Here is a 20594-nt window from a genome sequence, read left to right as displayed (position 1 = left end):
AAGACTTCCAGCTAGTTTATCCCAGTTGTCCACCTTATGGATGGTTTCTTAGGCCATTCATTCATTCCTGGGGTGGTTGTAATTTAGATGACAAGCTCAGCTGACTTTCCTAACAGAATACATTGCTTTGTTGGTGGGGGGGGCAGCCAAAGTTGTTGAGCTTTTATTAAGAAATCAAAGTTTTTTGGGAAATCGCGGGTAAATATACATTAGCTTCTTCTGGGGTGGGGGGACAGAACCTCAGGTAACTGAGTACTTTCTTTTTTTTTAAAAAATATATTTTTATTAATTTTCCAATTAGAACCAATTATATCACATTCATTATTTCAAATTATACACATATATATATCAATCAAACCGAATGTTATGCCAAATCATCTAGAGAATTTTTTATTTGGGTTCCCATGCTTCAAGAAATTGGGGATTCCTCGCAACCGTCCACTGCCGTCTTTTTTCTAAAGTTCAAATCGTCCTCCAAGTTCATAATAATCCAGATCTTCCCCTTACAGTCACATAGATGTTTTCCACTTTCAACCGATTGTTTCCCAGCTGCTGAGATAAATATCAAACAAGGTTTCACAGATGTTCTTTCTCCTGTGTGGGTTAATCAGTCCAGCCTCCCCATAAATCTTCTTGGTCTGGAGCTCCCTGTTGCGTCGACTCTCAACACGAAGCAGCGCCATCTTAAAAAACTCAAATCACTTTCGTTTTCTCTCATAGCCATGAAGATTAACGATCTTTATAGAATTTACAGCTTTTCCAGGCAGAAGACCCAAACATCAAACCATAAACTCTTGGTAAATTAATGGATCTCCTTGCCCTATAGCTGAACTTAGCTTCAGGTCGCTGCTCCAATTCAAAGTGCGTCACAGCTCATAAATCCTCCGAACGCGTCCAGGACTCCTTCTGTCCGACTAGGGGGGGGGCTTTTCTCATCGGCAACTCCACATCTTTAAAAAATATGCTCAGTAACAACAGTTTATAAAGTTCAACTCACACAGTCTTTTGCTTCTCTTTCACTCCAAACAAGCCAGGACATCGCGTCTGGGAAGGTACGAAGTATGAAGAAAAATAAAAAAAAACTCAATTCCCTTATCGCTCCGTCCCCATCAATCCTTCTTCCAGATGATATACAGCCTTTGACTCCTCTCCCTCAGCAGCATAAATTTCTCAGCGGTAAACAGCGCTTCTTCCCCTCCTTCTGAAGTATGTCCATAGTTTTAAGCCTAATTATCTTCTTTAACCATGGAAATCCCCGCCATGCAGATTAGCGTCCGGGAGTCCTGGCCCTCGTAAGTGCTTTTCAGCCCAAGCTCCCCCCACTCCATAAACAGTCGGAGTGGGTCTGGGGGCATCGCGGGCCAGCGGCCCCTCTCCGTAACCCCCGGAGAGGGTAGGGGGTTGCCATTTACTCCCCTAGCAACCGCCAAATTCCTTACGAAGGTCAGAGGGATGGAAAACAGGTCCGCCATTCCTGCCGGCGGAAACCGGAACCTCAGGTAACTGAGTACTTTCAAAGCTTTTCAATATTTGTGGATCTAGAGGGCGCACCTGCCCCCCTGGGCTATGCCATTGTGTTTTTCCCGGCTTCATCACACACACGCAGGAAGACAACAACAGACAGCAGCTGACTGTCAGGCCGCAATGGCCTTTTTTAATTTGTTCAGTAATAGAGCTCTCTATGAATGTGTATGTGTAGCCGCCTATACACAAATCAGAGGTATTTATAATATGTACACACACATAATTTAATACAAAAAAAAAATTCTCCAGCTTCTCCTCTCCCCTCCCCCCCAACCAGGGCAAGGGAGGCTGCAGCCCCACCTCCCTTCCGTGTGTGTGGGAGGGAAAGGAAGCAAGCCAGAAATGGGGTAGATTTCTTTTTCCTGCAACAAATATACAGTAAAATATATTGCTATGTACACGGCTCTCAGCTACAGGCCATGCAGCCTCCCTCCTTGGTTTAAGTTAGAGCAGGAACAGGGAAGCTGCAGGACACCGCAAGTGTTGTTGGACTCCAACTCCCATCAGCCCCTGCAGCCAGCGTGGCCCATGGGAGTTGTAGTCCCAACAGCTGGTGGGCCAACGTAGCTTCCCCACCCCCCTGGTTTGGCGGGTCAAAAGGGAGTTAAGGAGAGGCGGGGAAGAGGTTTTATTTATTGCTTTGGGTGTAAGATGGGGTTGGCTTAATGGAGACGCAGGGAGGGACTAGCTGCTTAGCCTCGTAGTGTGAGGGGAGTTGTGGGAGTGGGGTTGATATGAAATCACACCTGAAAATAAAAAAGCACAAATTGCCTTTTTAACTATTGCTACAAGGGAATTAAGTGAAAGAACTTTGGATGGAGCGTGAAAGGCCCTGCCTTTTCCCTTCTGCAGAGGAGGAGCGGGGAGGGGGGGGGCTGGACTCCCACCACTGCAGCCGCACACTCAAACACGCCCCTTTCCCCAATTTTTTTTAAGGCAGACTCCATGCAAAGCAGAAACGACATAAGACACAACCTCCTCTCCCCCCCCTGCATCATGGGGACCCTCCCCCAAGTTTTTAAATTATTATTATTAATATTATTATTGCTTATAAGTGATAATGCAACATTCCCAGAGGGAGGGTGGGTCTTTGTGAGGGAAAGAGAAGCGAGGGGCGGACTATCGTCCCCTGAGAGACTCGGTACTAAGGAGGCAGAAAAAAAAGGTCAAAAAGAAAAGAAAAGTGTTGTGGGTCTTCCTTCCCCTCCCCAAATCTGTCTCCCTTCTTATTTCTGGAGAGCTGTGGATCTATGGTTTCGACACTCTCACTCTCATTAAGGTGCATTTGGCTGGGCCCAGCCCAGGGGCAAAACCAAGATGGCGTTTGAGTGGTGTAGGAAAGAGGCCGCGAACCGGCTGTCTCTGCTCTCCATCCTGTGCTATCCTGTAGCTGCATCCTGGGACAAGAAGAAACAATTCTCCGACCCTCCCTCCAACACACACACACACACACACAGGTGCACACACACACACACACACACACACACACACACACACACACACACACACAACCCTTCCCAACAGCTACCCTTCCTCTCCCCCCTCCATGCCTCGCAAATGCAATATGGCTTCCAGGCTAGAGCTACAGTGGCTATTACCCACCCCACCACCCCGCCCTTCCCCAAGTTAATAAATTAAAAATTAAAAGTATGGCTTCCAGTGTGAATGTCAAAAATTTCTCTGTCTCCCTTTCTCCCTGCCCCACGTTGCGGCAGCCTAACCTCTGGCATCCAGAAGGGCTGGTGTTTTTTGTTTTTTCTTTTTAAAAAAACTTCTCTGCCTCCCCCATGGGGTCCGTTCTCTTCAGAAAAGAAAAAAAGTCAGCCTCAGTGCAAAGCAATGGGCAGCTACCACATTTGCATACATTGAAATGCGTTTTTTTAAAAACATGAGGCAGACGAGCGGCGGTTCTGGGAGGGAGGGGGGATTGTGTGGGAGGGGGAAACCCAAGCCGGACTTTCAGCCCCCGTTCCATTTCTGCACGCACGCCCCCCAATAACACCCCCCATAACCAGTCCGTCTGTACTTTGCTCCCCTCCCCAAATCCTGTCCCCCGGCCTCCCCTCCCAGCCTCCCCGTTTTCAGTCCATCATTGCTTCCAGCATCTCCAGGAAAAGCTTATGCATGGGGACCTTGCCCTCCAGTTTGAGGCTGTAGAAGTGGTGGAGGACGCGGGTGGCTGTCTGGCGCAGGAGGGGCAGCGTGAGGAGGAGGCGGCCGGCCCGGCGGGGCTCCTCGGGGCGCCTCGACGCTTCGTATTCCAGCAGGGCCTCGTGTAGCACGTCCCGGAGCCGCTGCACGGCTGCCATGTCCTCAATATGCACCGAGTCTGGAGGAAACGGGAAGGGTGGGAAATAGAGGCACACGGCAGCAATTAGGACCCTCCTAGCTTGATGGAAGAGAGTGCCTTTTGCCACTCTTGGACAGGGGCAGCCTGGCCATGTTGATTCATGCACTGAGATTGCTTAGGGCAGGGGTAGGCAACCCAAGGCCTGTGGGCTGGATGCGGCCCAATCGCCTTCTCAATCTGGCCCACGGACGGTCCGGGAATCAGTGTGTTTTTACATGAGTAGATTGTGTCCTTTAATTTAAAATGCATCTCTGGGTTATTTGTGGGGCCTGCCTGGTGTTTTTACATGAGCAGAAGGTGTGCTTTTATTTAAAATGCATCTCTGGGTTATTTGTGGGGTATAGGAATTTGTTCATTCCCCCCCGCCCCAAATATAGTCCCACCACATGGTCTGAGGGACGGTGGACCGGCCCACAGCTGAAAAAGGTCGCTGACCCCTGGCTTAGGGGCACTTTTTAAACCTGTATGTTTATAATGTTTGATGTTTTATTATGTTTCTGTATATGCTGGAAGTAACACAGAATGACTCTGGAAACCCAGTCAGATGGATGGGGCTCTATTATTATTATTATTATTATTATTATTATTATTATTATTATACCCTGCCCATCTGGCAGGGTTTCCCCAGCCACTCTTGGCAACTCCCAACAGAATATTAAAAACTATATAACATTAAAAACGTCCATAAACAGGGTTGACTTCAGATGTCTTCTGAAAGTTGTGTAGTTGTTTACAGTATTTCCTTGACATCTGATGGGAGGGCGTTCCACAGGCGCCACTACCAAGAAGGCCCTCTGCCTGGTTCCCTGTAACCTCACTTCTCGCAGTGAGGGATCTGCCACAAGGCCCTCAGAGCTGGACCTCAGTGTGGGGGTGGAGACGCAGAGGCCGTTTAGGGCTTTCGACTTTGAGCTAGTCGCATATCCACCTCACAGGGTTGTTGTGAGGAGAATATGGAGAATCTGGGCAGAGCAATGTATGCCACCCTGGAGGAAAGGTAGGATATAAACGCAACAATAAACATTGTGGGGAAACCCCCCCACCCGGCATCTCTATGCCTGTGAAAGGGACTCACCTGAGTTGGCAAGCGCCAAGGCCTTGAGAAGCACATATTCCTCTCGCTCCAGGCGCAGGGCCCGGTACTTGCGCACAAGCTGCAGGACCACCCCGCTCAGCTCCAGGAGCCCCGCCGCCCTTGCTGCCTCCTCGTCCAGAGCAAAGTCCTCCGCGAAGACAATCTCGTCCTCGCAGGGCAACGAACGCCAGGCCACCCCCAGCAGCAAGACCTCCAACCACACGCTCTGCAGTACAGACATCTGGTCCGCCAAGGACAGCGCCGGAAATCCTGAACCAGGAAGGACAGAAGGGGAAAGAAAAGGATGGAGAGGGATTAATTCACAGCTAACGTAACTGTTTTCAGGGTGGTCTGTGGCAAGCAGAAATTGATTCCAATGTCTGAAAACCAAGTGTGGATTGGTGGATGCTTGGAAATGGTTTATTTATTTATTTTGGATGAGGTTCCTGTCAGGTGGATTTATAGCTGGTTGACTGACTGACAACCCAAAGAGTATGCATTAACGGTTCCTCATCATCCTGGGGAAAAGTGACAAGTGAGGTGCTGCAGGGTTCTGTCCTGGGCCCATTGTTGTTCAACATCTTTATAAATGACTTGGATGAAGGAATTGAGGGGAAGCTCATCAAATTTGCAAATGACACCAAATTGGGAAGGGTAGGGAATGCAGCAGGAGGCAGAATCATGATTCAAGATGACCTTAGACTAGAGAACTGGGCCAAAGCTAACAAAATGAATCTCAGAAGAGACAAATATCAGATTCTACACTCAGGCAAGAAGAACCAGCAGCACAAATATACAGTAAGACGGGGGACACCTGGCTTGCTAGTAGTACTTGTGAAAAGGATATAAGGGTCTTAGTAGACCATAAGCTTAACACAAGTCAACAGTGTGATGCAGCAGCAAAAAAACTAATGCTATTCCAGGCTGCATCAAGATAAATGTAGCTTTCATTTCAAGGGAAGCAATAGATGACCCTTTTGGTCCCTCCCAACTCCACAATTCTATGAAGCTAATAATAATAATAATAATAATAATAATAATAATAATAATATATTATTATTATTATTATTATTATTATTTATACCCCGCCCATCTGGCTGGATATCCCCAGCCACTCTTCCAACAGAAAAATAAAATAAAATAATCTATTAAACATTAAAAGCCTCCTTAAACAGGGCTGCCTTCAGATGTCTTCTAAAAGTTATGTAGTTCTTTATCTCCTCGACATCTGATGGGAGGGTGTTCCACAGGGCGGGCGCCACCACCGAGAAGGCCCTCTGCCTGGTTCCCTGCAACTTGGCTTCTCGCAATGAGGGAACCGCCAGAAGGCCCTCGGTACTGGATCTCAGTGTTTGGGCAGAACGATGGGGGTGGAGACGCTCCTTCTGGTATACTGGACTGAGGCCATTTAGGGCTTTAAACGTCAGCGCCAACACTTTGAACTGGGCTTGGAAACGTACTGGGAAACGTAACTGAATCTATGAATAGAGTGGTACTATTTTGCCTTGATCCAGACTACACCTAGAGCACCGTGCCCAGTTTTGAGCACAATTTAAGAAGGATGCTAACAAGCTGGAATGTGTGCGAAGGAGGGCAACTAAGATGACCCAGGGTATGGAAGCCAAGCCTTATGAGGAACGGTTGAGAGCTGGGTATGGTTAGCCTGGATAAGAGGAGACTGAGGGGAGATATTTAAAGTATTTAAAGGGTTGCACATGGAAGGTAGAGCAAACTTGTATTCATGGGAGGTTTCTAGACAGAGGTTGGATGGCCATCTGTCATGGATGCTTTAACTCCGCACAGGTAGCTAGAAGTCTCCAGGAGAGAGTGGATGGCAGAAAGAGAGCAAGCAATGGGGTACCTCAGCCACCACCAGCAGCTCTGGATCCCAACAGAGTATTCCTGAGCCTTGTGCCAAGCTCAGCAATGGACTGGAAGTCGTACCATACAGTGGCATGGTAATATCTGCGCAACAACCGGACAGGCATGACCTCAAGCCAACCCTTCTCTCTCACCTGGTATGTTTTTGGCCCAGCCGATGATGACCACGATCTCCCGGTCAGCCAAATCGCACAAAGTGCTCGCTGCTTTGGCGGGACTGTCAGGAAGTGCGGGGTCGGGCATGGCGTACAGCTTCTCAGGCTCCGCCACCAGCAAGTGCGACACCATTGTGTTCATTGGAGCTGCAGGGAGCGGGGGTGGAAGAAGAAGAAGAAGAGTTTGGATTTCATATCCTGCTTTATCACTACCTGAAGGAGTCTCAAAGCGGCTAACATTCTCCTTTCCCTTCCTCCCCCACAACAAACACTCTGTGAGGTGAGTGGGGCTGAGAGACTTCAGAGAAGTGTGACTAGCCCAAGGTCACCCAGCAGCTGCATGTGGAGGAGCAGAGATGCGAACCCGGTTCCCCAGATTACGAGTCCACCGCTCTTAACCACTACACCACGCTGGCTCTCAGAAAGGATGGTGAGGATTAAAGAGGAAAGAAAGAGACGTGTCAGGAGTAAGCCATACACTCCAGATTCACAAATCTCCCTTTCTTCGCTTGGGGGAAGTATCCCCAAATTCAGCTAATGCTGCAGCTGGCAATTAGGCCAGGGCCAGGGAGCCTGTGAGCCCCCCAAAAGCTGCTGGACTTCAACTCCCATGATCCTTGATCACCGACTACGCTGGTTGGGACTGATGGGAGTTGGTGTCCAATAGAGTCCAGAGTGCCACACGTTGATCTAATTCGGGACGTGGGCCAAAGGAGGCCAGGGCCCATGTTTCTCTCTCATCTTTTCTCATTTTGTCATTCATCATTGCTGTAACTGCCAGGCTAAAAGCCATTTTAAACACAAGAAAAATCAAGATGACACAATCCTCCTGGAACTGCGGCATTCCAGAATGCACCACGTGTGTGTGTGTGTGTACGTGTTTGTGGGTAAAACACATGTCCGAACGCTTCCCAAGGATAGAACAACAACTTCTTCTCTGCTTGGGGGAAGTTAGCCTATTAGGGATCCTGGAATAACTGGGGGGAGTTGCTTTCAGTGTTTTTAGTATTTTCTGCTACGACAATCAACGACAACAAACTTCAACAAAGCATGCAGTAGTGATGTTTTGTTCACATTACCCACCTTCCCTTTTGAATTTGCATGCATGTTACAACACATTAAAGCACTGACGACTCTGCGGACAGCATAAGCGGGATTTATATTTGTAAACTCCTTAGAAGCCCGTTTAGCAGTAAGTGGCATATAAACAAAGAGATAAGCTTTCTCTCGGATGCACACCCATTTTTTAATGTACATTATAAAGGGGAACATTCAATTGTGCAATGCGCGGCCCTCTCAATAGTACTGGCCCAGGAGGGCAATACCACATGTTCTACAACCCGAAAGTGTAGATGTGAAATCCTGGCCTACGCTCTCCATCTTCTTCCTCCCAGGGATGTGTCTGCCAGGTTGCCAAGGTAACAAGCATTGCTCACATCAGAAGCCCTTGCCAAGGGGATAATTCCACAGTGAGATCGGTACCATTGGTGGCTTCTTAGGAGGAGAGACAAAGGAAGCCCAACTTCAACGAGGGGGGGAAAGACAGAGCATTTTCTGGTTCAATAATACACTCCAGAGTCCAAGGAGAGCCAGCCTATTTGAGACACTTGTAGGGATAGAACCTCAGGTCCGGGACTGAAATGCGGCCCTCCAAGCCTTTCTATCTGGCCCTCAGAACTCTCCTCGTGCCATAGCCCTTCACTGGCTCTGCTTTCAACCCTCCTTGAGTGTTTTGGCCTATCTGAACAGCATCCTTGAACTCTAGCAATGCATCTTGCTTGCTTGGAAGAATGGTACAGATAGGTGCGTGTGGGAAAACTAGCCCGTTGTACAAAGGCAAAATATTCTTTCCGTCGCCCTCTTTTGCTTCTGGACCTGCTCGCTGTTGGCATGTGGCCCCCGGAACGTCGTCCAGAGGAGAATGTGGCCCCTGGGGAATGTAACTGAATCTACGAATAGAGGGGTACTATTTTGCCTTGATCAGACTACACCTAGAGCACCGTGTCCAATTTTGAGCACAATTTAAGAAGGATGCTAACAAGCTGGAATGTGTGCGAAGGAGGGCAACTAAGATGACCCAGGGTCTGGAAGCGCCAAGCCTTATGAGGAACGGTTGAGAGCTGGGTATGGTATGGTTAGCCTGGATAAGAGGAGACTGAGGGGAGATATTTAAAGTATTTAAAGGGTTGCACATGGAAAGTAGAGCAAACTTGTCTTCTCCTGGCATGTGGCCCCTGGAACGTCGTCCAGAGGAGAATGCGGCCCCTGGGTTGAAAAAATGTTATCCGGCTCTGGGATGGAGACATAGCCAAGTACACTTCTGTATGGGTCAGACGCCCTGGGCCCCTTTATCCCCAAACTCTGGATAAGAATCTGGGGTTCAGGGGGGCACCCCAGTCCTTTACCTGGTTTCTTGGTGGTCGCCGTAGCAATCTGAGGGGTGACGAATGCGCTGGGGTAAGCGGCACCCTCCACCTCAGGCCGGCGCTTGTACTTCTGACGCCCTCCTCGCACCCTGTCGAGACGTACCCCTGAAGAAGACCAACGTCAATTCAGAACATTTGCAACCTGTTAAGAGCTCGCTTTTCCTCCTGCAATTCCCCCCCCAGCCATTTCACATTCGCTGTGCGCCCTCCCGCCACGTCAGAGGTTTAGGCCCCGAGGCCCAAAGCCGTACCTTCCTTGAGCATGCCCACGCGCAGGCACTTGGTGAAACGGCAGGCCTGGCAAGCTTTCCGGCGCCGCTTCGTGATCTCGCATTCGTTGGTGGCCGGACAGCTATACTCAATGCTGCCTGAGAGAGAAAGAGAAAGAAAGGGTTGGGAAGCTTAAAAAAAGCTATAGTATAAATAATATAGATGCATTTATTCAAAAATATTATTTATTTATTGCATTTATATCCTACTCCCCCCCCCAAGGAGCTCAGTGTGGCATACATGGTTCTCCCCCTCCTCATTTAATTCCCCAAAGAACCTTGTGAGGTAGGATAGGCGGAGAGGAAGATCGCCCAGTGAGTTTCCTGGCCGAATGGAGATTTGAACCCTGGTCACCCAAGTCCTAGTACAGGGGTCCCCAAACTAAGGCCCGGTGGCCGGATGCGGCCCAATCGTCTTCTCAATCCAGCCCGCGGACGGTCCGGGAATCAGCATGTTTTTACATGAGTAGAATATGTCATTATATCTAAAACTAGTGTCATTCAGCCCGTTTAGAAAACGAGCGCTAGAAGATATGTGAGAGGAGCAGCGGGGCCGCGGCCTTCCCTCTCTCTTTCTGCGCTCGGCCGCAGGGCGTGCCGGGAACGCAAGTAAACAAACTCGCTCTCCTGTCGTGCCCCACGGCCGAGCGCAGAGAGGGAGGGAAGGCCATGGCCTCACTGCTCCTCTCACAGGCTCCTCCGTCGCTGCTCTGCAGCCTCTAGACGCCCATGAAGGCCAGCCCCCTGAGGGCGAGGAGCTCAGGACGGGCAGGGGCCAGGGAAGGTGAGGCACGCTCGGGCCGGGCTGCTCCTGCTGCTGCTGTTACCGTCTCCGCCTCCTTCCTTCACCAGAACAACGGAGGCTGGTGATGAAGGTGGCCCCGGGTGCGCCCATGGCTGTCACGGGGCCAGGGCGGAGGGGGCGGGGATCCTCTAGGCGCACATGGAGGCCGGCGCTGGGAGCGGCCCGCTGGCACAGCCTCCGGCGCCGCATGAGAGTGTCCTGGGCGCGTGACCGAGATATTGTCTCTGCGTCCAATCCCTGTGTCCATGGGGCACATGCGCAGTAGCGCAGACACAGGGACACAGGGAATCTGGACGCAGAGACACTTGCACTTTATTATATAGGATGCATCTCTGGGTTATTTGTGGGCCTGCCTGGTGTTTTTACATGAATAGAATGTCCTTTTATTTAAAACGCATCTCTGGGTTATTTGTGGGGCATAGGAATTCGTTCTTTTTTATATATAAAAAAAAGAGTCCGGCCCACCACATGGGCCAGTGGACCGGCCCCCTGCTGGGACAGTGGACTGGCCCCCTGCTGAAAGAGTTTGCTGACCCCTGTCCTAGTCTAACATTCTAACCACTCAAAACATAAATAAATAAATAAATAAATAAATAAATAACAAAAAAATCCTTCCAGTAGCACCTTAGAGACCAACTATTATTTATTTATGTTTATTTTGTTTTGACTGCGTCAGACCAGCACGGCTACCTACCTGTAACTAATTCTAACCACTGTATTTCTTGACCCTGACGGACACTTGAGGCGTATATTTTTAGGACCCACTTAATTTCTGTGTGATATTGAAATATAGAACGCACACAGGCGCACGCACACACAATATATCAATATTAATGTTTTATTTGCTGTAACCTGCCCCATGGACCTTAGGGTGAAGGTCAGGTAATAAACTGTAGTAGCAGTAATCAGCACTGGCTCTTGCATTTTGTTGAAAGAAAGCATTTTTATATCAAAATGATGTTTTCATTTTAAGTGGAAGCTTCAGTCATGAGTTCCGAGTTTTTGTTTTTTGTTTTTTTGTTTGTCTCTCGCCCTTTAATAGGACATTTTAAATTCAGATGTCTTGTAAGGACATCTCCTTTTGCCCACACTTTCCTGACCCTGCTTTTTATTCTTAATTGTTTTTTTTTTGCTTGATTTCACTGGATTTTTGTTTTTAATTTGCTTTTAGAAATTTTTTACACTACTGTTCTACTGTTGCTGGGTTGTTGTTTTAATAATATTGCTTAATGCTTTAAAGTCGTACACCACTTAGCAGATATTTTTTTTAAAAAAAATTAAGCAATGCTTCTAAATAAATAAAACAAAAACCTCTGTTGCAGCAAAGAAGACAAAAGTTTGCAGTTCATGTTAGTCATACACAAAGTAAATCCACTGAGATGAATGGACGTGACTAACTTAGGGTCATTGCCAGTCAGTGTCGGTAGATAATACTGAGCTAGATGAAGTAATGGCCTGACCTGGGATAAAGTAGCTTCCTTTGTTCCAAATGTCACATTAGCCAAGTGGAACCTCCAGGCTGAGACTGACACAACAAGGTATCTCGCCCCTGAAGATCTGGTCTGGGTGAGGAACTATTCACGAGGTCCGCGGTGGGTGGCCGGTGTGATCACCCGGGCTAGTGGACCTGTGTCCTATTATGTGACCTTGGAAAATGGGCAAGTTTGGAAGAGACATATAGATCAGCTGAGGCGCCGGGCGCTCAGCAGGGAGGAGTCAGATAATTCATCCCTGGCTAATGACGCACAGCTGCAAGACCAGAGTGAAAATGGTCCAGAGGTACAGTCACCAGGGGCTTCAGCAAATGAACCAGGGTCTGCTAGTCCTCATGATGACGAGGTACAGGTCGGGGACCCTGAGATGTCTGGGACTCCATCTGTTCCTGATGAAACCCCTATAGCAGCCCCTCCACCACAGGTAACACCCAATCCAGAACCTGCAACACCTGTTGTCAGGAGATCAGGTAGAAGTTGTAGGACCCCACAGTACCTGGGGGATTACGTCTGCTGTGCTCACTAGGGGGGGAGGGGTGTTGTGTATTGAGTCAAAGGATTTTATATCTGTATTATTATTGTCTGTATTTGCATTAGGATAAAGTAACTGCCTTTTGGTTCCAGAGGGTACAGCTACTATTGGTTCATTTAAGCTGCTGTATTTGGATCCTCTGTCTTATTGGTTTCCTCCAAAAGGCAGCACTGTGATTGCGTGATATTGTTCCCTCCAAAATGTATCCCTTCCTAGCTAGTCCCCTGTCCCTATAAATGTAGCTTTCCTCTCCTCAGTCTTCAGTCTTGTTCACTTTAATAAAGAGCTGTTACTAGAGAACTGTCTCCAGCATGTTTTGTCAAGAGAGCTGAAATCACAAACCCCACGTCACAACAGTATACCTCAAATTACTTGTTATGAGGCGGGAGAGGCTGTTTGTGCTTTTATCCATCAGCCCCTATCCAGTGCTACAAAACAGATCAAGGAAGCGTTACTGGCGCAAGGGTTCAGGAATGACACAATTCCAGGAAGTATTTCTTCATGGAATACATACTTAACTTATGGAATTCCCCCAGCACAAGATGAGGCAACAGCACTGAGCTGAAATGGCTCTTTTCTTAAATTCCGTAAGTTCATGGAGACTCTTCATGCTCAACGTTTTGCCCAGCGTCGGGTTCGAGCCCAACGTTGGGCAAAACATTCCTGCATTGCAGGGGATTGGACTAAGCGATTCTCATGGTCCCTTCCAACTCTATGATTCTAGGACATCCAGAGAGAGAGAAAGAGAGAAGGAGAAAGAGAGAGAGAGTCTGTCTAAGGCCACATTCATACCATACATTTAAAACAGCATTGTACCATGCTAAACAACCATGTCTTCCCCTAGAGAATTCTGGAAGCTGTAGTTTCTTAAGAGTGCTGACTATTTTGGTTAGGAGGAGGCCCTGTTCCTTTCATGAATAAACGTTTCTGATAATTGTTAAGCAATCAATCCTTCTTCCTGGGGAACTCTGGGAATTGTAGCCTAGGGCTTGCCGATCAGAAGGTCGGCGGTTTGAATCCCCGCGACGGGGTGAGCTCCCGTTGCTCGGTCCCAGCTCCTGCCAACCTAGCAGTTCGAAAGCACGCCAAAGTGCAAGTAGATAAATAGGAACCGCTACAGCGGGAAGGTAAACAGCATTTCCATGCGCTGCTCTGGTTTGCCAGAAGCGGCTTTGTCATGCTGGCCACATGACCCGGAAGCTGTATGCCGGCTCCCTCGGCCAATAATGCGAGATGAGCGCCGCAACCCCAGAGTTGGTCACGACTGGACCTAATGGTCAGGGGTCCCTTTACCTTTGCCTAACAACTCTCAGCACCCTCAACAAACTAAGGCTCCCAGAATTCTTTGGGGAAAACCATGTCTGTTTAAAGAGGTATCACGGTGCTTTTAATGTACGGTGCAAACGTGGCCAAACATGGTGGGGAACCAAAATAAGGACCAAAATAAGAAGTTAATAACATGAAAGGAGCCCTGCTCTTTCAGGCCAAAGGCCTATCTAATCCCAGCATTCTGTTCTCACGGTGGCCAACTAGATGCCTATGGGAAGACTATAGGTAGGAACTGGAAGCCACAGCAGTCTCCCCACTTGTGGAGTATTCTCAGCCGCTGGTATTCAAAATATAGGCTGCCTCTGATCCCAGAGGTAGTCTAGAGCAGTGTTTCCCAAACTTGGGTCTCCAGCTGTTGTTGCACTACAACTCCCATGATCCCTAGCTAGCAGAGCCAGTGCTCAGGGACAATGGGAATTGTAGTCCGAAAACATCTGGATGCCCCAGTTTGGGAAACACTGGTCTTTCCCCAAGACTTTTTTCTGTCCACACTGTGCCACATTTTATGCACTTCTACCAAGTCCCCGCTTACTCTAAACTCCCAAAGCCTCAAATACTGGAACCTTTCCTCACAAGCCCACCCAGGGGTGGCTGTGGGCAGAATTCCTGCATTGCAGGGGGTTGGACTAGATGACCCTCGGCCCCTTCCAACTTTACCATTCTATGATTCTAAGAGAGTGTTTTCACCCCCCTTCTTCAGTTCTTTTTCTTAACCTTTTCCAGCTCTACAAGATCCCTTTTTTGAGGCATGGAAGCCAGTACTGTACATAGTATTTCAAGTGCGGACTGCACCATAATTTGCATAAAGACATAATCTTGACAGGGTTCTCTCCCCACCCCTTTTCAAACCCTTTCCTAAGGATTCCCAACATGGGATTCACATTTTTCACAGCTGCTGCACACTTGATCGCAGCAATTTAATTATAGTACTTCTTACAGACCGACTTGGTAAAATGCATCCTATAGGTTGGTGCTGTTTGCCACAGCAGCTAGGAATTTACATTCAAAAGGTGGGTTTTTTTTGGGGGGGGGGCATAGCTGCCAAGTTATCCCTTATTTTAAGGGATTTTCCCTTATGCTGAATAGGCTTCCTCGCGAGAAAAGGGAAAACTTGGCAGCTATGTGGGGGGGAGAGGGTTATGTGAGACCTCTTAATGATTTTAACAACGTGATGTGCTGATGCTGGGTGCTGTAAATGTCAATTAAACTCTGTTAATGGAGGAAACTATGTGTGAGCAAGGAGCGAGGGTGTTTGCTTTTGCAAAGCCCTTTCATAATGTGCAATAAAGTTCATTCATAATCAGATTTCCTACAGTTTTATTAATCTCCACAAGTAAAAGGGACTTCTTTAGCCACCCCCTCCCCAAGCAAGCTGAACATTTAGGAAAGAGACCTAGAATATCCCTGAACAGCACAGCCCCCCCCCCAACATGGCACCAGCCCTGTTAACATCTATTCACCGTGATAACTAATTAGAACCTCACTTTTAAGAGACAGTCTACCAGGGGGTAACAAGCGCCTCATAAAGGTCTGTCTGTCATCGGAACAACAGGATGTGAGACTAGATCAGGGGTGGGGCGCCCACAGCCTTCTGGACTACAACTCCCATCATCCTTGACCACTGACGACACTCACTGGGACTGATGGGAGTTGTAGTCCATCACCATCTGGAGGGCCAAAGGTTCCCCACCCCTGGACCAGATGACCTGATCCAGCAGGGGCGCTTTCTTTTTAGGAACATCAGAAACCGCTTTATAGCAAGTCAGCCCATTGGTCCATCTAGCTCAGTACTGTCTACACTGACTGGCAGCTGCTCTCCTGGGTTTCTGGTAGGGGGTATTCCCAGCCTGACCCAGAGATGCTGGTAATTGAGCCTGAAACCTTCTGCATGCAAAGCAGATGCTCTCTCTCACTGCCCTTCCCCAAACAAAACCCCCTTTTCTTCCTTAACAGCTTTAGGGGACCCCCAGACTTCTCTTGCAGTGCCCAGGCAGGAGTGGCCTACCTTGGATAGTCCTCTTGAAGAACGCCTTGCAGGCTTCGCAGGAGGCCACGCCATAGTGGTACCCTGAGGCAACGTCCCCGCACACCAAGCACAGCCGCTTGGGCATGGCGCTCAGCATGTACTTCCCCCGCCCCGGGGGCTCGTCCGGGTCGTCATCATGGCGTCGCCGGGAGGCCCCCGTCCCGGCAGGCAGCGCCCCAGCGGTCTCGAGCTCTTGTGGGGCCCCGCTGGCGCTGGTGTCGGAAGACCCGCTGGGGCTGTGCTGGGCGAGGCTGTCTGGGGAGGCCGGCTCCGTTTTGATGAAGAACTCTGCCCGGCGTTCCCGGGATGACATGGCTGGAGAGGGCTGCGGGAAAGAGGACACAGACGGGGTGCATCAGAGAAGGGCTGCGACCAGCAGGAACGTTGGAAAATATTTCCCTATCCTAGGCCACATTCACAACACTATTCATGCCACTTGAAAGAGTCATAGCTTCCCCTCACAGAATTATGGGAGGTGCAGTTTGTTAAGGGTGCTGAGAGTTGTCCAGAAACCCCTATTTCCTCCCCAAAAGCTACAACTGCTAGAGCTCCCCGGGAAGAAAAATTGACTGATAAATCACTCTTGTGCACCTTTAATTCCTAGGATGCTTTGGGGGAAGGTCACAACTGTACTGAGTGCTTTAAATGTGTAGTGCAGGTGTAGATTGAGCATCTTAAAAACTGACAAGAGTTCCACAGGTTAAGTTCATTTTCGACAAAAAAATGGACGGAGCCCTTCAGTGTGATAAAACTTTAAAAGGTGGTGTTCAAAGGCAGATCTTTAAAATAGTGATGATTAATCCGTTTCTCACTCAGAAGGGACCACAATCACAAACAGAATTCGGTGGCCGGGCTGTGACAAAGAGCAGAGGGCCACAGTGCGCCGTCCCAAATCCTGCCCTGTCAATTGTGTGTCACAAACCCACCACCCAATCAGGGACCAGCATGGAATTTTTTTGGGGGGGCCTAGGCCACGTTAGCCAGCTAGGGGGAGAATCTGACGACAAATCAATCAGAAGAACCGAGTCAGGGCGTGGGATGGTGGTGGTGGACAACAACCCCAGTAATTTCACCAACCTGAGTTTAGGGGGCCTCCAGTTCCACTGGTCAAACTGGGGAGCTGCCCCCCACTGAAGGAAGTGATAGCATATTCCCCAATTCTACATTCGACTCCATTAACGGAGGCATAGCAAGAAAGAGCTTTTGGGACGGCCAACCGTGGCTTAATTCAGACAGGTCAAGAAACTCTCCTCAAAATGTACTGCCTTTTTGGCAGCATTCTATGTGCGGAAATGCGGGGGGAGAGTGTTCCTCGCTCCGTGAAGGCCCTGCCACGTAGGCCTCCCCCCACTCTTATCTCATCAGCCTACAGACTGTCCACCCCACAGCTGCTGGCCAGAAGAATCCAGCATCCTGCAAGAAGAATGGAGCGGCCTCAAGGTCACTCCAGGGAGATACAATCAGGCACCCAGGCAGGGCAGGGCTGGAGATGGCATCAAAGGCTCTCGCTGCCTCCGGTCTGGTCCTGTCCTGTCCCCTGACCGCCTCTTTGGAGAACAGCAACATTCTGGGGCTTTGAGAGTTAAATGTAAACACGCAGAGGACAGGAATAGCCGCTTGGCTCAGCAACCTGACATCTCTTCTCTCCCCCCCTCCCTGCCCCTGCAACTTCAATGCAACAAAGATTAACCCTCCCACACATGAATTGTGCCCCCCCCAATCTCCTGCACACCTTAAGTTAAGGCTCTCTGCCCCCCCCCTCTTCTGGACACTGGATTGTTGAGGTTTCCTTCCATAACCAGCCAATATTTCATACTGATGTCCTGGCTACAAATTGGGAGGTGTTGTTGTTGTTGTGTCTCTCTGCCCCCCCCCCCGTCTGAGTTTGGAGAAGGGGCAAAAGTGACCTTTTCAAATGCCCCTCCTCAAAGCAACTAGGTTTGCAGTGCAGGGTTGTGGGGAGGAAATGCAAATGTGACTTTTAAATTGTACTGCTTTCGATGTTTGCCGCCCTGGGTTCCTTTGGGATGAAGGGCGGGATACAGATTCCATAAATAAACACATAAAATTGATAAAAAATATTACTAAAATAATAAGCACCTGAGGTTCATTACCTAGCATTATTAATGTGCTCTGAGCAGTGCCCTGAGCTAAAGAGAAAGACCAAAAATCTTCCTAGGACAGCGTCTTTTAACTCCAGGCACGCAAGACACCTCTTAGCAGACGCTCTGCCCCCCGCACCCCTAAGTGACACCCCCTCTGTGTCTCTATTAATAGGTTTACCCTCCCCACTTTTGCCAGGCCAGTCAAAGGACCTTTGTCCTCTGTGGATCAGTGCATCATCCCTTACCCAATCGGGGACAAGTGTGGAGTTTATGCAAGAGGAGGAGGGGAGCAACATGGGCCAGAGAGAGGGGGCTAGGCGACATTGCCCAACTTTCTCCCATTCCACCACACACACCCCAGCAAGCAGAAGCCATTCAGAACAGTCCATGTGCACATCGGCCACAGACTTTCGATCGTTCTCGGGACTCCATAAAGCAGGAGCAGGGCAGCTGTCTGAACCTCCCGGTCACCTCTGCACACCACCTCCCTGCAGCTGAAACAATGTGTGGTCATGTTTTCTTGGGCTCCATGTGGAAAGCCTGTGTGCCCGTGACCTTTGACCCTTCTGCAGTTCACTTCTGTCACTCTCCCCCCCTCACACCCCACTTACTATGGGCCGCAGTGCCCCCTAGTGGTCGAGCGGTGAGGCTAACTGGGCAAAAGAGACAGGGCACTCTCATGTCTGAGCCCTTTCCGTTCACACGTGCCCAGGCGCGCATGAGTTTGCTATGCACATGGCTGCAAAAAGGTTTCCCCATCCTGGCAGCAGCAAGGAGTATATGCAAACTGTGTCTGTACACACAAGGGAGACTTCACCACTCATCTGGGCGCAGCACATCAACATCTCCATGTGCGGCTGTGAGCACATCAGTGCGCCCTCCTTGTACATACGCAAGCATTTCTCTTTCTGTGCCCTTGCACCTAGGCAAGGAGGCCTACACAGGTGCCTACGTGGGACCCACCCACACCCGCACAACACACCATATCCGCACTATGTGACCTTAAATCATGTCCCCCACCCCCCCACCCCGTCGGCTGCGCCATGCCCCACACTGCTTGTCCCCAGGTCTGCGCACTCTGCTGCAGGAGCAGGAGCACTACTCTGCCTGGCGGCGTCGACAGGGACATCCACACGAGCACTTTCATGCCCCTGATCTGTGCCCACACATTTCTCCACTCCCCCCCCCACATGATTTCCCCCCCTCTGCCACACTAACAGAGGCACTGCAATAGACGTGTGTACACCTGCCTGCCTGCCCGTAGTACACCGAAATCTATTTGCATGTGAGTGAGTTCTGGCGCACTTGGGGGCGCCGGCGCGTCTATCGACGCGCGTCTGCCCCCGAGTGGGGAGCACCGTGGTGTCCCCCACCCACCCACTTCCAGAACCCTGCCTGCCCCCGCCCCCTGTTTTATGGATCAGGCGCTCTCTTTCCCTGCAAGGCAACCAACCTCCCACAAGCGCCGGTCACATGGAGCCGGTTTGGAGAACGGGGCTGGGATTGGGGGGGGGGCGATCGTCAGAATACACCCCGCTTCCTCCTCCTCCTCCTCACGATCGCACTGACCTTGGTCGCAAGGCGAGGGCTGGGAGCTGCAGGAAGCGCTGGCGGCGGCGGGGTCGCAGCTGTGTCCGAGCGGGGCAGCTCAGTGGCCCCGCGCGCCGGGGACCGGCCGGGCCATGGGCTGGGGCTGCGCGCTCGCTCCTCGCTCCGGCTGTAGGACACAAAAGGACATCGCAACCCACTTCCTACTCGGCTTCCTCCAGCTGGTGGGGGCGGGGCCTGGAGATGAATATGCAGAGCAGAGGGGCGGGGACAACGCGATCCCCCCACCCCCCGGTCTCTCCAAGGCGCTTGCTGCGCTCTTCTCAACAACGCGCGCCGGCCGCGGCTGCTGGCAACGTGGCGCCCGGAGAGGAGCAGCAGGAGGAGGACGGGGGGCGGGCGAGGGAAAGGTAGTCTCTTGCTTAACGCCCCTCCGCGTGGTTGGGGGGGGCAACCAGCCCGATCGCGGGTGGGGCAGACTTGGTTGTGCGCGCGTCCCGCTCTCCCCGCAGCCCCGCTTCTCAAGGTCACCCGGGAAATGGAACCTACCAGTTAAGGAGAATGAGCTCCGTGGAGCCTCCACTGCCAGGGGCAGTCTACCTACTGGTGGGACAAGCAAGGAGAAGGGGCAAAAGATAAGGAGAGCTTTCCGCAGGCAGGTGGATGGCCCACCGGCCAATCTTGAGCCAGACACACCCGGCATACGGTTCTTCTCGCCGTGGCAGCCAGAGTGCGCTTGACCTCCGCACGGTTTCCAGAAGCGAGCGAAGCATGTGAGATCCTGGCAGCGAAAACAGCAGCAGAGTTTTGTGGTACCTTAAGGCATAACAAATGTCGTACCCGCAACCTTCCCCAACCTATCAATGTTTCGGGCTACAAATGGCATCACCTTAGCCAGCACTACTTTAATATATTATTATTAATAATAATAATGTTTTATGTAGTTATAAATTACATTTTTACAATTGTTACAAGTGGGTTCTGCAACAAAATGTTGCAGCGTGGAGTGCTTCTGGTCTTGGCACCTGCTAGCTTTCCAGCTATGCTCTTTCCCAGAAAACTCCATTGTGTTCCCC

The 20594-nt window shown here is 50.1% G+C and overlaps 1 protein-coding gene across 1 annotated transcript; it reads right to left on the bottom strand.

Annotated features, from left to right (window-relative positions):
• Nucleotides 1–1628: 1628 nt before the first annotated feature.
• Nucleotides 1629–19724, bottom strand: ESRRA (estrogen related receptor alpha). The gene is made up of 7 exons (XM_035097999.2): nt 19540–19724; nt 15845–16190; nt 9663–9779; nt 9391–9516; nt 6965–7132; nt 4950–5219; nt 1629–3853 (listed from the first exon to the last, which is right to left on the bottom strand). Exons 2-7 carry the CDS (start codon nt 16176–16178, stop codon nt 3606–3608), a joined length of 1263 nt encoding a protein of 420 aa, XP_034953890.1. The 5' UTR covers nt 16179–16190; nt 19540–19724; the 3' UTR covers nt 1629–3605.
• Between the last annotated feature and the right edge of the window lie 870 nt (nt 19725–20594).

Source organism: Zootoca vivipara, chromosome 17 (genome assembly GCF_963506605.1).
Source record: "Zootoca vivipara chromosome 17, rZooViv1.1, whole genome shotgun sequence".
Lineage (NCBI taxonomy): Eukaryota > Metazoa > Chordata > Lepidosauria > Squamata > Lacertidae > Zootoca > Zootoca vivipara.
This window is presented reverse-complemented; position numbering and strand designations above follow the sequence as displayed.

Excerpts from the sequence above, each read along its gene's own strand:
- ESRRA (XM_035097999.2), bottom strand. The coding sequence starts at position 16,178 with ATGTCATCCCGGGAACGCCGGGCAGAGTTCTTCATCAAAACGGAGCCG. Across the intron at positions 9,517-9,662 it reads CGTGGGCATGCTCAAGGAAG|GGGTACGTCTCGACAGGGTG; the intron begins GTACGGCTTTGG and ends GGTCTTCTTCAG. Across the intron at positions 7,133-9,390 it reads GGCGACCACCAAGAAACCAG|CTCCAATGAACACAATGGTG; the intron begins GTAAAGGACTGG and ends CGCTCCCTGCAG.